General features: G+C 42.9%; 1 protein-coding gene across 1 annotated transcript in view; it reads left to right on the top strand.

Annotated features, from left to right (window-relative positions):
* The first annotated feature begins 4,668 nt into the window (after positions 1-4,668).
* The window catches only part of LOC147011566 (putative oxidoreductase PXDNL), a 36,007-nt gene continuing 24,785 nt past the window's right edge, over positions 4,669-15,890 (top strand). Inside the window, exons 1-5 of the mRNA XM_085857040.1 lie at positions 4,669-4,957; positions 7,287-7,718; positions 10,826-11,104; positions 11,476-11,754; positions 12,134-12,418. Coding sequence (XP_085713166.1) covers positions 4,900-4,957; positions 7,287-7,718; positions 10,826-11,104; positions 11,476-11,754; positions 12,134-12,418 — 1,333 coding nt within the window. The 5' untranslated portion in view covers positions 4,669-4,899. The remainder of the gene's footprint in view (positions 4,958-7,286; positions 7,719-10,825; positions 11,105-11,475; positions 11,755-12,133; positions 12,419-15,890) is intronic.

Below are 15,890 nucleotides of genomic sequence, written 5' to 3'. Positions count from 1 at the left end.
CACTGCAACCCAACCCAGGAAGGTTACCCCATACTTTTTCTCATATCATCAAAAACGGGGGTCTCTAAGGCTTAGCCCAAATCCAATCATCTGGTTTAAAACCAACTTTAACAAAAGTGTCGTTCGAGACAGGATTGGAACACTGAGCAAATCGTGTATACGTTGTCCTGTTTGAAAGGGGATCAAGGTTATACCATGGTTAATTTTCAATGAATTTGAATTTGTCCAAACGGAGAGACACTCTCCTGCAATCTGACCCGGGAATGTTACCCCGTGGTTAACCTCCTATCATCAAAGATTGGGGGTCCCAGAGGCTTTGCCCCAATCCCGTCATCCGGTGAGCTGCCCTGCAAAGAGAAGCTGCATCGGAGGTACTCCCACGGAGTGGGTTTTCAGGTTTATTTTGTGCTTTGAGAATGTTTTGTGGAATGAAGAGTTTTACGGTGGCCGGAGTGCAAATCCCGCCACGAACTTCCTAATACGAAGTAACCCAACTGCAGGAGGACATCCGCAAACACAATTGGGCACGAGATATGGATGGCCGTTGGCTCATGAGGAGCTCCTTCGCCCTTTGAGAGGTTTTGTTTTTAATCCTGCTGGGTGTCCATAACCAAACACCCTCCTCATCAGAAAACCTGGTGGGGGAGATGGTTTTGTCACCGACAACCCGACCATGGAACAGGCTAGTACAGCTTTACATGATACCTAGAGCAAGTCACAGATCTGATCTGGCCTGACCTGACAATAACCACCAGTATAGCATGGCAACTCCTGGTTATTTGGCAATGTCTTACTGGAAATGGAATAAAAGAAGAGAGAACCAAAAATAAAAGGGAAGTTCACCATCGACAATGGAACAAAATGAACAGAGTACTGTACAACAAATAAACACCACATCCCTTTCATGAATGAGGAAGTTTCACCTTCACAATAGTTAGTACATGTTTGATGTGCTGAAGTTACTCAATGAAAAGGTTCACCAACATGCACTTCATGAAGTTTCACCTCCTGTTTAAAAATCCAGATGAAATACCTCATTTACCACTTTTATAATGAGATTAAGTTGGGGTAACCCCACCTTCTGCCTTTCCTTGGTTATCTCCATTTCGGCACCCTATCTTTGACCTCTCCATGAATGCAGAACTGTTGTTGGATAATATTCCCTCGAGTACAATGGCATAAATGCCACTTTTGGATGAATTACGAATTATGGAGAAACAATTTTTCCAAATAAACTTTCTTTATTCATAACTGAAGAGATCAAACAAAACACCATTATAGTTACAGTTGGTTACAAGACAGGAAGACCTAAATGGCTCAATCATCCCAGCAAGCTGGTACTCATTTTGTTGACCCCAAAAGGATGACAGGTTGAGTCAACCACACCTGGTATTAATTCAACAGCCAAGTGGGATTTGAACTCTGTACTCAAGGATCCCAAGCCCACCAACCTAACCATTAGGCCAACACTAGGCACACCTTTAACATTGAGGGGTATGATGTAAATTAATCCTAAATGCGACTTGCTCTCAGCTATCTACAGAGGGCAAATTTTTTTTCCAATTTGAAAAAGTGTATTCGAGTATGGTGAAAAATGTTAAAAAGTCCATCATAAGGGCATGACTTTAAAATTAGGTCAACATCAAAAAACTAAGTCATTCCCACATAAATTTTGTTCACATTGGTGAGACGAAATTTCATTCATAAATTCCCAGCCGGCTCCGAGATGCAGCTCGCAAATTGGAAATGCAGGAAAACGAAATACTAAATGGTGGTTTAGTACTCCTGGGGGTCAAAAAAAACTCTGTGATAATTAAACCTCCCCCAACAGGAGAGGAGAAGGTATATGGCTTCTCCTCTCCTGTCGGGGGAGGTTTAATTGTCATCAACACGAAAGGTAGACTTCAGCCAGGGTGTTTGCGTCACGAGCAGGGTCTCAACCTGGTCCCAAAGGTGCAATTGTGTCTCCCAAAGGAATTGTGTGGTGCAGCCATGTTGATCCAAAGGACCTTCTCACATGTGGTTCAATCACATCGAGCTCCTGAGCAATCAACACTTACAATTGTCAAGGAAAATTTACTTCATGTAAACTCTGCCATTTATCAAGGATGTACTCAACGAAGAAAGAATGGAATCAAGTATGAATTTAGAGAAACACATATTTAATCATTTCACAAGATATTTTTGACAACGTCACAATTACAATAATTGCACAAGTTAACATCGTTTAGAAAATAACATTCAAACTCAAGAAAACATTTAACAACAAGATTTTAGGAAAAAAGCAAATACGGAAATCAGCACCTGGGCACAAGGGCGTGATTCCCTGCGTTCTGTTTCTCGCATCCTCCAAAACATGACATCATCTACCCAACAATAACACTCCCGCCCAGCCACCCGGACCTCCACACTCACCCACCCGACCTCCACACTCACCCACTCGGACCTCAACACTCACCAACCCAGACCTCCACACTCACCCACGCGGACCTCAGCACTCACCCACTCGGACCTCAACACTCACCAACCCAGACCTCCACACTCACCCACCCGGACCTCAACACTCACCCACCCGGACCTCAACACTCGCCAACCCAGACCTCCACACTCACCCACCCAGACCTCCACACTCACCCACCCGGACATCCACACTCACCCACCCGGACCTCAACACTCACCAACCCAGACCTCCACACTCACCCACCCGGATCTCAACACTCACACACCCGGACCTCAACACTCACCAACCCGGACCTCAACACTCACCAACCCAGACCTCCACACTCACCCACCCGGACCTCAACACTCACCCACCCGGACCTCCACACTCACCCACCCGGACCTCAACACTCACCAACCCAGACCTCCACACACACCCACCCGGACCTCAACACTCACCCACCCGGACCTCCACACTCATCCACTCGGACCTCAACACTCACCAACCCAGACCTCCACACTCACCCACCCAGACCTCCACACTCACCCACCCGGATATCCACACTCACCAACCCAGACCTCCACACTCACCTACCCGGACCTCAACACTCACCCACCCAGACCTCCACACTCACCCACCCGGACCTCAACACTCACCAACCCAGACCTCCACACTCACCCACCCGGACCTCAACACTCACCCACCCGGACCTCCACACTCACCCACTCGGACCTCAACACTCACCAACCCAGACCTCCACACTCACCCACCCAGACCTCCACACTCACCCACCCGGATATCCACACTCACCAACCCAGACCTCCACACTCACCCACCCGGACCTCAACACTCACCCACCCGGACCTCAACACTCACCAACCCAGACCTCCACACTCACCCACCCAGACCTCCACACTCACCCACCCGGATATCCACACTCACCAACCCAGACCTCCACACTCACCCACCCGGACCTCAACACTCACCCACCCGGACCTCAACACTCACCAACCCAGACCTCCACACTCACCCACCCGGACCTCAACACTCACCCACCCGGACCTCCACACTCACCAACCCTGACCTCCACGTTCACCCACCCGGAACTTCACACTCATCCACCCGGACCTCCACACTCACCCACCCAGACCTCCACACTCACTCACCCACACCTCCCCACTCACCCACCCGGACCTCCACACTCACCCACCCGAACCTCCACACTCAACTACCCGGACCTCCACACTCACCCACCCACACCTCCACACTCACCTACCCGGACCTCCACACTCACCCACCCGGACCTCCACACTCACCCACCTGGACCTCCACACTCACCCACTCCGACCTTCACACTCATCCAGGTGTCTCTCCCTATCACAGAAAGGTACAGTGCCCTGAAAAAGTATTCACCGAGCTCCAAAGTTTTCACATTTTGATTCCACCTGAGGTTATTTCATGATGTTTTCATATCAATCTTCATATTTAGTCCTCAACAACTACTCCAAAGTGATTAAGCTAAAAACAAATACAGATAAAATGGAAATAAGTTCGATTAACAAAGAAAATCTGATGATTCTCCATTGCAGACTGTAAGTATTCAAACCCTCTACCAAATTAACAAGAAATTTCTTCAGGAGCAAATTATTTGTTTGAAAATTCGCAAAATAAGTATAATAGGTTTCACCTGGATGTCACCAGTGGTTTAACTTAAAAATTACCTCCCCCCCCCCACTTATCCAAGGAGTTTTAATTGATCATGACCAAACTTTTCAAGGATCGTTTCGACTCCATGGATATTAGTAAAGGGGAGGGAGGTGAAGTGGAGATTTCAGGAATGGGGTCGAGGTTCGTTGGGTTTGTTGTCTTGATAACAGTGGGGTGTCGGATGTGGACCCCATTAGTTATAATTACAGATCGTGGAGGTGGGGAGGAGATGGAGGGTGGGTTAAATAAGCTGAGCGAGTACTTCAAAACCGACTCATTGAAAGATCCTGAAAGTTGAATTATATATAAATAACCAGAATGATCAGTGGAACAAATGTGTTAAAACGTTCCCAGTTCAAGTTCCGCAATTTGTACACAATCGATTTCTTCCTTCTCCATTTCTTTTTTGAGCAAACTGCAGACATTTTTCTGAGGTTGGTTGTTCGACATTTTTTTTTATGAGGGAAACCAATCAAGTTAACATTGAGTGTCCATGAGGGATAATTAGAGTTTTATCATCATTTACTCTCTTGTCTCAAATCTCATCGATATCGTTCAGGATCCACCCCCTTGTAGGAGGAGATTGTGGAACGTTCTCATCGGATGGGAAGTGAATTATCCACAAGTACACTTGGTGTTACCGGGAGTGTTTGATATCAGGATCTGGAACTCGGTGCTGGTTCATAGTCTCTGACCTCAGATACCAATCTCATATCAGCACCAACTCGAGGATCTGATTTTCCCTCCGGACAATGATCTTTCTCATTTATCCCACTCTGATGGTCATGATCTCAGGATTTGTGACATCCAGTAAGTCATTTATTGTACAACACCTCTATTGTACATGGCGGACTCGGTTTTCACTCCGTTTGTTTTCTTGTTTTCTTTCTTGCTTTCTTGTTTGTTTGTTACTTGCGAAAATATAACATTTTTCAAGGATATTGGTTGGTTGTGTGCGTTATTCTGTCTGTCTGTCTGTCTGTCTGTCTGTCTGTTCATTGCCTACAGGTCACAATTTTAAAATGATCTTCACCAAACTTCACCACCTGGTAGATTGCATCAGAAGTAAGAAGCCTATTATTTTGAGGTCAAAAGGTCAACAACTTTGTCAAATGTTTAAAGTCCTCAATTTTCATCCGATTGATGAGAAATTTGAACACGATTTATACATCAGGTCACTGAATTCAACCACCAATTCTTTTTAAGGTCAAATTTGTTTTTTTCTGTTTCACAAGTATTGTTCTATGCACGACATCTTTCTTGTTTGTTTGTCCGGGCGATATCTCAGCCATGCTTTAAGCTGAGAGGCTATCCCTATGTCGTAAGAGGCGACCAGGGTTGCGTCAGGAAGGGCATCCGGCGTAAAACATGTGCCAAATCACTATGCGGATCATACGGATGATCTGCTGTGGCGACCCCTAACGGGAGCAGCCGAATGAAGAAGAAGAAGAAGAAGAGCTTTAAGCTGAGAGGCTGAAATGTGGACACAATATTGAACAAGTGCTTTGGCAAAAAAATACATTTTTATTAAATCAATTCCTTCATTAATTACTTGATTATTATCGATTTATTAATTACTTATGTATTTTCTTTCTCATCTCGGCAATATCTCAAGCACCATTTGAGAAAGGAAGCTGATATTTGGACACAATAGCGACCAAGTGAATTGGCTATAAACGGTTTTTTTTTTAATTTTACTGATCAATCAATTGAGCTGTGAATTATTTAATTTTTCAGATTACTTACTTGATTTTCAAAAAGTTATAGATTTGATTGAAGCAGTGATGGTTTAGGGATGCTATAAGCCAATTTATTAAGAAATTAATTATTTTATGATGATTATTTATCTTAATTACACGATTAATCAATCAACTTGTGCGCACTGATCCTTCCAAATTCTGGCTCCATGTGCTGCACGGTAAGTATCATTTATACACATTATCTCAGAACTACATTTATACACATAAACTAAGTATCATTTGTACACGTCTACCTCAGTAGAACACCACTCCCTCCCATTGCCATCTCCATGTGCTGCACAGCGGCATCACCAGGTGCTGCACGGTAATTATCATTTATACACATTTAACTCAGAACTACATTTATACACATAAACTAAGTATCATTTGTACACGTCTACCACAGTAGAACACCACTCCCTCCCATTACCATCTCCATGTGCTGCACAGCGGCATCACCAGGTGCCAAAGGTGCCCCAGGTATGTCGTGTGCAGGAGGATTTGTTATTTCTTTGACATGGTGGCGGTGTATGTTAAATGTTCCTCTACTTGTTACTTTCATTCTCATCCTTGACCCCACACCATCATCCCCTTTTCAAACATTAATATGATTTTGCAGAAGACCATTGTCTTTTTCACACAAAACCGATCCAAAGGGTGCACAACTATTGCAAGGAATTGAAAAGTGGAAAACTTGACCATCTGTTTATTATGTACATAAACATGGCAGAATTTTTCCCCAACCTCACCCGGACACGTCATTACACTCAACTCCACTCCCTTTTATCCACAATCTTCCCACACTCTGATTGCCTCTTCCCTCTCTCTTCCTCTTATCAATTAATTATTAATCCTGCCAACTCACCTCCTCTCCACATTACATACATACTATGTATATTGTATATATATATATATATATATATATATATATATATATATATATATATATTACATTACATACATACATACTATGTATACATATATACATACATTACATACATACATACTCTCCACATTACATACATACTATGTATATTGTATATATATATATATATATATATATATATATATATATATATATATATATATATATATATATATATATATATATATATATATATATATATATGTCATCATTGAGAGATTTTGTTTGAGATGAATCTTCAGAAACTTTGTCTTTGGGCAAAATCCTCACCTGCTTGTTGTTTTTACATTTTTCACTATTTCACGATATCTGAACGTTTTTAACACATTTCCGTCAATGAGACAAAAAAACTTTTAAACTTAGTTTTGGGGTTTCAACTATTTTATACCATTGTGTTACTTGTTTACTGATATTCCAGAATTACCAACTTGGTGCATATCAATATAAGGTCTGATGTTGTTTGTATTTCCCACAGGATCACAAACCAAGGACACGCAAAACTGTACAATTGAGGTTAAACCTGCAGGAATCAAGATTGAACTTTGTGCACAAAGGAATTTGATCGGTTTTCGAGGCGAGGATGTGGTTCTTCCCTGTCTGTTTAATCATAGCAAACAAAACACCTTCAGTAATCTACATCTGTTGTTCGTCAAAGATAAATGGATAAAGGAAAACCCAAAACTAAATTTAGTTTATAACAGTTCCTCGAAGTATACATCTTATGATTTCAAAGGGAGGATCGAACCTGTAAGGAACCCCAGTTCAGGTGATGGGTCGTTGCAGATCAGAGACCTGAGGATGGAGGATGAGCGGACGTACGTGTGTCGGTTTCAATGGACAAATTCCGACGGAAGAGAGGAGGGATTTGAAACACGTCACACAAAACGTCCAAAGCTTCAGGTCGATGGTGAGTAATTGTAAAGAACATCAACTTGAAATTACCATCGAAATGTTTTCTTGTTTTTTTCTTGTAATTTTTGATGCTTCGAGTAATTAGTAATAATGATGATATTAAAAAGAATAACAATAACAATAACAGAATTAGCAATTGCATGTTGATATTCATAGTGTATAAATAATTTTGAACACGAGACATAAATGGCACATATTTTACATAATTTAATATTTATGTTGAATTGTTGCAAAATTGACTGTATACAGTTAAATAATAAATATGAAGATTTTGGTGTTGGTTCTTCCTCTCGACCCCGTCTCCCCTCAAATGACTTCACTGAAGCTGAATTTGCTTGAGAAAATGAAAAAAAGCCTTACTTGGTGTTTCCTTCCAAAACTTGTGTACCAAACTCATCAATTCTCCAATTATCTTAACTTACTGTCTGTACCAACTTTCTACTGGACATTGACTTCTATAACCTGCGAAGGAAGAGGTCGTTCTCATCAGTATTGACTCTTGTTTTATATGACTTGCCCACGTGGAATCAAATTCAGTGCCAATCTTCTCACATCCTGCTGTGTTACTGTCACTGATCCTCTGTGTGCTGTGTTCAACCTGTCCTTCACCTTTGGTAGTCACGTTATTGTTGGGGGGAAGGCGAAATATGTATTTTTGGGGGTCATTTCGCAGCATGAATACATTTTTATTGATAAGAGGAAGAGAGAAAGGAGGTAATCGGAGTGTAGGAAGATTACGGAATAAAAGGAATGGACTTGAGTTTATTTAATAAGGTAAGGTTGGGGAAAAATTCCGCCATGTTTGTGTATGTAATAAATACATGGTCAAAGATGGTCAAAGAACACCCATCCCAAAAATTGTCTGAAAGAAGATTCTTTCAAATCAAATACCAGGATAAACTCAGGTCCAATCACATGAAATGTCATGTATTTATCATTACAGATAACATCGTCAATACTCCAATGAAAAGGTCAGAAATCTGATCATCAGCTTGAATTCCATTCCATTTACTCCAGCTCTCGAGAATGGTTGGAATCTTGCAACATATAAACGATGTCAAGTAGAGTAGATGTGTCAGGATCAACACATCAATGAAGGCCCATCTTCTCAAAACACCACAACTAACCACAACCCTGATCTTCACTGCTGTGTTTCGTGACATACTGCATTTCAGGCACTCGACAGTCTGGGACAGTAACACCTGTATCTGTCCTCTATGTGGTGAAATCCCAAACTCTAAACATAATCAGCATGTCCAACGAGGAGGCAGAATCACAATACCTGCCGCATGAGCTTCATCCTCTCTCTCTCTCTCTCTCTCTCTCTCTCTCTCTCTCTCTCTCTCTCTCTCTCTCTCTCTCTCTCTCTCTCTCTCTCTCTCTCTCTCTCTCTCTCTCTCTCTCTCTCCCTCCATCTCCATCTCCATCTCCATCTCCATCTCCATCTCCATCTCCATCTCCATCTCCATCTCCATCTCCATCTCCATCTCCATCTCCATCTCCATCTCCATCTCCATCTCCATCTCCATCTCCATCTCCATGTCCATGTCCATCTCTCTCTCTGTGTTCTCCTCTTATTTCTTCATCCCTTTGCTTGTATCAGTCTATATACTGCATGTTGTCCCACTGACCTGCAGATAGTTCGTTGCCTTGAACACTTTTCCACCACGACCTGACGTATTTTATATTTAAATATTCAAACTACCAAGAATGAAGGTTGAATGTGTTATTACCTCTGCTACTACAAGTGAAGAAGGTTATGTTTTCACCCCTCTCTGTTTGTTCGTTTGTTTGTTTGTCTATGTTTGCAGGATATCTCAAAAAGTTGTCAACGGATCGGATGAAATTTGCTGGACATGTTGGGTGTGTAACCAGGACGAACTGATTAGATTTTGGTGAATATCCGGATCCGAATCCGGATCCGACGACTGGAATTTTTAAAGTGATTCATTATCATTGTGTGATCAGGCGAAACCGATATATAGCATCATATCTCAAAAAGTAGTGGACAGATTTGGATGAATCTTGGTGGACATGTTTTGTGTTTGATAAGGACAAATTTATTCAATTTTGATGATAATAGTTTGCAGATTCAATAATTTTTTCAAGTGATTCTTCACCATTGAGAGATCGGGCCAAAAACAATCCATCCATCCATCCCTTTGGAGACCATACTCTATGCAGAGCATTGGTGCTGCCTCAGCAGTCTCCCTGGCTATTGCACACAATCTTGGACAGGTTGCCACTCCAACACAGGATACCAGCATGCTGGCACTCATTTTGCAAACCTCAGAAGGATGACAGGCAGGGTCAACCCCTCTTGGTATTAATTCAACAACCAAGTGGGATTTCAACTCAGGATCCTCAGAACAAGCTCACCACCCTAACCATTAAGCCAACACCAGGCATGTCAAAAACGATATAGTAGTGTATAGCATGATATTTTAAAAATGTATTGGGCCAGATATGTTAACATGGATCAGGCATTATGTGGCGGGAGGGGGGGGGTGCGCTCTGTCGGGTGCCCTACTCGTTTATAAAGTATTTATAATCTCACAATGATTGAACCACTCTATTTACCTCGTTACACGACATGAAACATCTTGTTTCGTAAAGGAAACCCTTCAAGCAAGTTTTAACCATAACAGGTGTGTTATATAATGGAATCTCCATCTTTCTTCCTCATTTTAATCCCTCAACACCTGGATCAAGTTGTTACAGTGCAGGTACCTCGTGTAAACACCTCTTTTAATTTCCCATGTACTTACTCACTACTTGAATGAATCAAAGGAGTTCCTTGATTTTACTATATTTCACAACCACAACAACATGAGTTGTTCATTAAATTATAAACGTGTGAGGATAAAAATGTAAATTTTAACCAGTTCACTGCAGTTAATCTCAAGTTGTAACCAAACAGAATAATCCGGAATATCCTCGGTAGTTTACGATGTGGATCCGCACGTTTACACGAATATGTTTCAGATTTCAATCAACAATAACACTATTAAAGGGTTAATTCACCAAATCATAAACTTTCCCACAGTGTTTGATGTAACACAATGTAGAACGTTGAATTGATGTGTTTCTGTGGTTCCACAGTGCGTCCGAAAATCCTGAAGATAAATTTAGATTTGGATCCTTTGAGACTGGTTTGTAAGGCCGAGGCCAAGCCGAGCCCAATTATCAAGTGGTTGAACCCACTTGGGGTCCACGTTGTTGGAAGCAAGATCACAGTGGGTACAATAACTCATCAAGCCAATATACAAACTGTGAGTTTTTTGAACCTCACAGAAGATGATCCAGAAGGAAACTACACCTGCTTGGTGAAAAACAAGTACGGAAATGTCACGGGGAACGTCACCTTCAACATCCCCTCCAGTAAGGCACCGGAGGAGGTCTTGTGGTTTGATTGTCTTGTGGGTCACCTCACGCCTCATTCTTATTGTTTTGTTTGTGCAAACCCCTCTGTTCAACCTGTGGATCTCATTTATATTCAAGTTCGTCTCTTTTGAAGAGTTGAGGTCAAAACGAAAACACTTTTTGTTGTGATGGATATACTTTCATATTTTATATTAGATCAAGTTTATAATTTTTATACAGATGTGCTAATTATCATCTGATGAGGAATTTTGATAAATATTGTTTTGCTTAGTTTGTGGTATATGAGTGCACTGCACAGTGAAGTGAGATTGTTGATGGTATTCCAGTGTATTAAAATTTGTATTAAATATATTCATTTGGTCCCACAGTACATCCGAAGATTCTGCGGATGCAGTCAGACCTTAACTCCTCTTGGGGTCTGGTTTGTCAGGCAAAGGCCAAGCCGAGTCCAAATATCATGTGGTTTAACCCACAGGGACACCTCATTAATGAGGGAGAGGCCACAGTGGTTGCAATGGATCAAAACAAGATACGATATGTGAGTTTTTTAAACCGTACAGAAGATGATCCAGAAGGAAACTACACCTGCTTGGTGAAAAACAAGGACGGAACCACCACGGGGAACGTGATCTTCGACATCCCCTTCTGTAAGGCACCGGAGGAGGTCTCGCGGTTTGTGATTGTCTCGTTGGTCTGCTAATGCCTCATTCTTCTTGTTCTTCTTGTTTTGTTTGTACAAACCCTTCAGTTCACCCTGTGGATCTCATTTATATTCAACTTTGTCTCTTTTGCAGAGTTGATGTCTAACCTACAAGACGTTTATTATGATGGATAAATATTTCTATTTTACATTGGATCAAGTTTGTAATTTTAATACAGACGTGCTAATTGTCATCTGATGAGGAATTTTGACAAATATTGTTTTGTTTATTTTGTGGTGTTTGAGTGTACTTAACTGTACTGTGAAGTAAGATTGTCGATGATATTCTGTGGTGCATTATAATATATATTTATTTGGTCACACAGTACGTCCGAAGATCCTAAGGATCCAGTCAGACTTGAACTCATCCACCTCTTGGGGCCTGGTTTGTCAGGCCAAGGCCAAGCCGAGTCCAAATATCACGTGGTTGAACCCACAGGGACACCTCATTAATGAGGGAGAGGCCACAGTGGTTGCAATGAATCAAAACAAGATACGATATGTGAGTTTTTTAAACCGTACAGAAGATGATCCAGAAGGAAACTACACCTGCTTGGTGAAAAACAAGGACGGAACCACCACGGGGAACGTGATCTTCGACATCCCCTTCTGTAAGGCACCGGAGGAGGTCTTGTGGTTTTTCATTGTCTCGTCAGTCTCCTTGTTCCTCATTCTTCTTGTTTTGTTTTTTCTCACCCTTCCATTCACCCTGTGGATCTCAGTTCTATTCAACTTCATCTCTTTTGAAGAGTTGATGTCGAAACTAGAACATTTTTTTTGTGAATATAAAATTTGTAATATATATTTAGACCGTTGCCGTTGCCTAAGCCTGGTGTTGGCGCAGTGGTTATGCAGTGGCTTGGGACACAAAAGGTCCTGAGTTCAAGCCCCGTTGGGACACTGAATTAATATATGTATATGTATATGTATATATATATATATATATATATATATATATATATATATATATATATATATATATATATATATATATATATATGTATATATAAAACCAAGTCGAAAACACCAGGGGGTTGACTCAGCCTGCCATCAGACTCAGCGAAATGAGCACCAGTTGTACTGGGCCCGGTGTATGCCCCGGTTAGAATAGGTGTACCATATCCCTGTGTGTCGTAAGAGGAGACCCGGGTTGCGTCAGGAAGGGCATCCGGCGTAAAAACCTATGCCAAATCATTATGCGGACAACAAAACGAATTTCCATACCGGATCGGTCGAGGCCCGGGTTGTGTACCGGTGGTCAGCAGGGTACCAGTGGAAGTTGTGCTACTGCTGGGCGAAGGAGGAGAAGGAGAGTCCGGAGGCAGTGGGAGAGGGGGAAGGGTAGAAGTGTGCAGGTGAGAGTTGGAACTCTGAATGTTGGGACGATGACTGGCAAAGGGCGAGAGTTGGCTGATATGATGGAAAGAAGAAAGGTGGACATACTGAGTGTACAAGAGACCAAGTGGATGGGGAGTAAGGCTAGGAGCATTGGAGGTGGTTTCAAACTGTTCTACCATGGTGTGGATGGGAGGAGAAATGGTGTCGGGGTCATCCTGAAGGACGATTATGGCAAGAGGGTATTGGAGGTAAGGAGAGTGTCTGACCGAGTGATGAGTGTGAAGTTGGAAATTGAAGGGGTGATGATGAATGTCATCAGTGCATATGCCCCACATATGGGGTGTGAGGTGGAGTATAAAGAAGATTTCTGGAGTGAGTTAGATGAAGTGGTGGAGAGTGTATCCAAGGATGAAAGAGTGGTGGTTGGAGCAGATTTCAATGGACATGTTGGGGAAGGGAATAAAGAGGATGAGGAGGTGATGGGGAGGTACGGTCTCAACAAGAGAAATGTGGAAGGGCAAATGGTGGTAGAGTTTGCAAAAAGAATGGAAATGGCAGTGGTAAATACGTATTTCAAGAAGAAGGAGGAACACAGGGTGACATACAAGAGTGGAGGAAAGTGCACACAGGTGGATGACATCTTAAGTAGGAGATGCAACCTGAAAGAGATTAGTGACTGTAAGGTTGTGGCAGGGGAGAGTGTAGCTCGACAGCATCGATTGGTGGTCTGTAGTATGACTTTAGAGGTGAGGTTGAGGAAGAGAGTGAGGGCTGAACCAAGGACCAGATGGTGGAAGCTGAAGGAGGAAGATTGTTGTGTGAAATTTAGGGAGGAGGTGAGACAGGCGTTGGATGGTGGTAAAGATGGGTGGGATGATTGGGCAACGACAGCAGAAGTTGTGAGGGAGATAGCTAGGAAGGTACTTGGTGTGACATCTGGACAGAGGAAGGAAGATAAGGAGACTTGGTGGAATTAGGAAGTACAGGAAAGTATAAGGAAGAAGGGGTTGGCAAAAAAGAAGTGGGATAGTCAGAGAGATGAAGAAAGTCGGCAGGAGTACAAGGAGTGGCGTCGAAAGGCAAAAAGAGAGGTGGCAAAGGCCAAGGAAAAGGCATATGACGAGCTGTATGAGAAGTTGGATACAAAAGAAGGGGAAAAGGATTTATACCGATTGACAAGACAGAGGGACCGAGCTGGGAAGGATGTGCTGCAGGTTAGGGTGATAAAGGACGCAAATGGGAATGTGCTGACGAGCGAGGAGAGTGTGTTGAGAAGGTGGATGGAGTATTTGAGGAGCTGATGAATGAAGAAAATGAGAGAGAGAGAAGGTTGGAAGAGGTGGAGATAGTGAATCTGGAAGTTGGGTGGATCAGTAAGGATGAAGTGAGGACTGCTATGAAGAAGATGAAAAGTGGAAAGGCGGTTGGCCCAGATGGTATACCAGTGGAGGCATGGAAGTGCTTAGGAGAGATGGCAGTGGGGTTGTTAACCAGATTGTTTAATAAAGTCTTGGAAAGTGAGAGGATGCCGGAGGAGTGGAGATTAAGTGTACTGGTTCCGATTTTCAAGAATAAGGGTGATGTGCAGAGCTATGGAAATTACAGAGGGATAAAGTTGTTAAGCCACACCATGAAGTTGTGGGAAAGAGTCGTGGAAGCTGGGTTGAGAGGAGAGGTGACGATCTGTGAGCAGCAATATGAGTTTATGCCAGGAAAGAGCACCACTGATGCGATGTTTGCTTTGAGAATGTTGATGGAGAAGTATAGGGAAGGCCAGAAAGAGTTACATTGTGTGTTTGTGGATTTAGAGAAAGCTGATGATAGGGTGCCAAGAGAGGAGTTGTGGCATTGTATGAGGAAGTCGGGAGTGGTGGAGAAGTGTGAGAGGATCGTGCAGGATATGTATGAGGACTGTGTGACAGCGGTGAGGTGTGCGGTAGGAATGACGGACCGGTTTAAGGTTAAAGTGGGATTGCACCAAGGATCGACTCTGAGCCCTTTCCTGTTTGCAATGGTGATGGACAGGTTGACGGACGAGATCAGACTGGAGTCTCCATGGACTATGATGTTCGCGGATGACATCATGATCTGTAGGGAGAGTAGCGAGAAGGCTGAAGCGAACCTTGAGAGGTGGAGGTACGCACTGGAGAGAAGGGGAATGATAGTCAGTAGGAGTAAGACGGAGTACATGTGCATAAATGAGAGGGAGGGTGGTGGTATGGTGTGGTTGCAAGGAGTTGAGGTGGGGAAGGTGGATGGGTTTAAATACTTGGGATCAACTGTCCAAAGTAACGGAGAGTGTGGGAGAGAAGTGAAAAAGAGAGTGCAGGCAGGATGGAGTGGGTGGAGAAGAGTTGCAGGAGTGATTTGTGACAGAAGGGAGCTGCAAGAGTGAAGGGGAAAGTATATAAGACGGTAGTGAGACCAGCTATGTTGTATGGTTTGGAGGCGGTGGTACTAACAATAAGACAGGAAGCGGAGCTGGAGGATGCTGCGAGTTAAAGATGTTAAAGATGCTGCGATTCTCGTTGGGAGTGACGAGGATGGATAGGATAAGAAATGAGTATATTAGAGGGACAGCGCAGGTAGGACGGTTTGGAGACAAAGTGAGAGAGGTGAGATTGAGATGGCTTGGACATGTGCACAGGAGGGAAACGGAGTATATAGGGAGAAGGATGTTGAAGTTGGAGCCGCCAGGCAGGAGAGAAGAGGAAGGCCAAAGAAGAGGTTCATGGATGCGGTGAG

This window comes from Eptatretus burgeri, chromosome 15, assembly GCF_056783735.1.
Source record: "Eptatretus burgeri isolate ZD-2024b chromosome 15, Ebu_testis_v1, whole genome shotgun sequence".
Taxonomy (NCBI): domain Eukaryota; kingdom Metazoa; phylum Chordata; class Myxini; order Myxiniformes; family Myxinidae; genus Eptatretus; species Eptatretus burgeri.
Note: the sequence above shows the minus strand (reverse complement) of the source record. Positions and strands in the feature narration are given on the sequence as shown.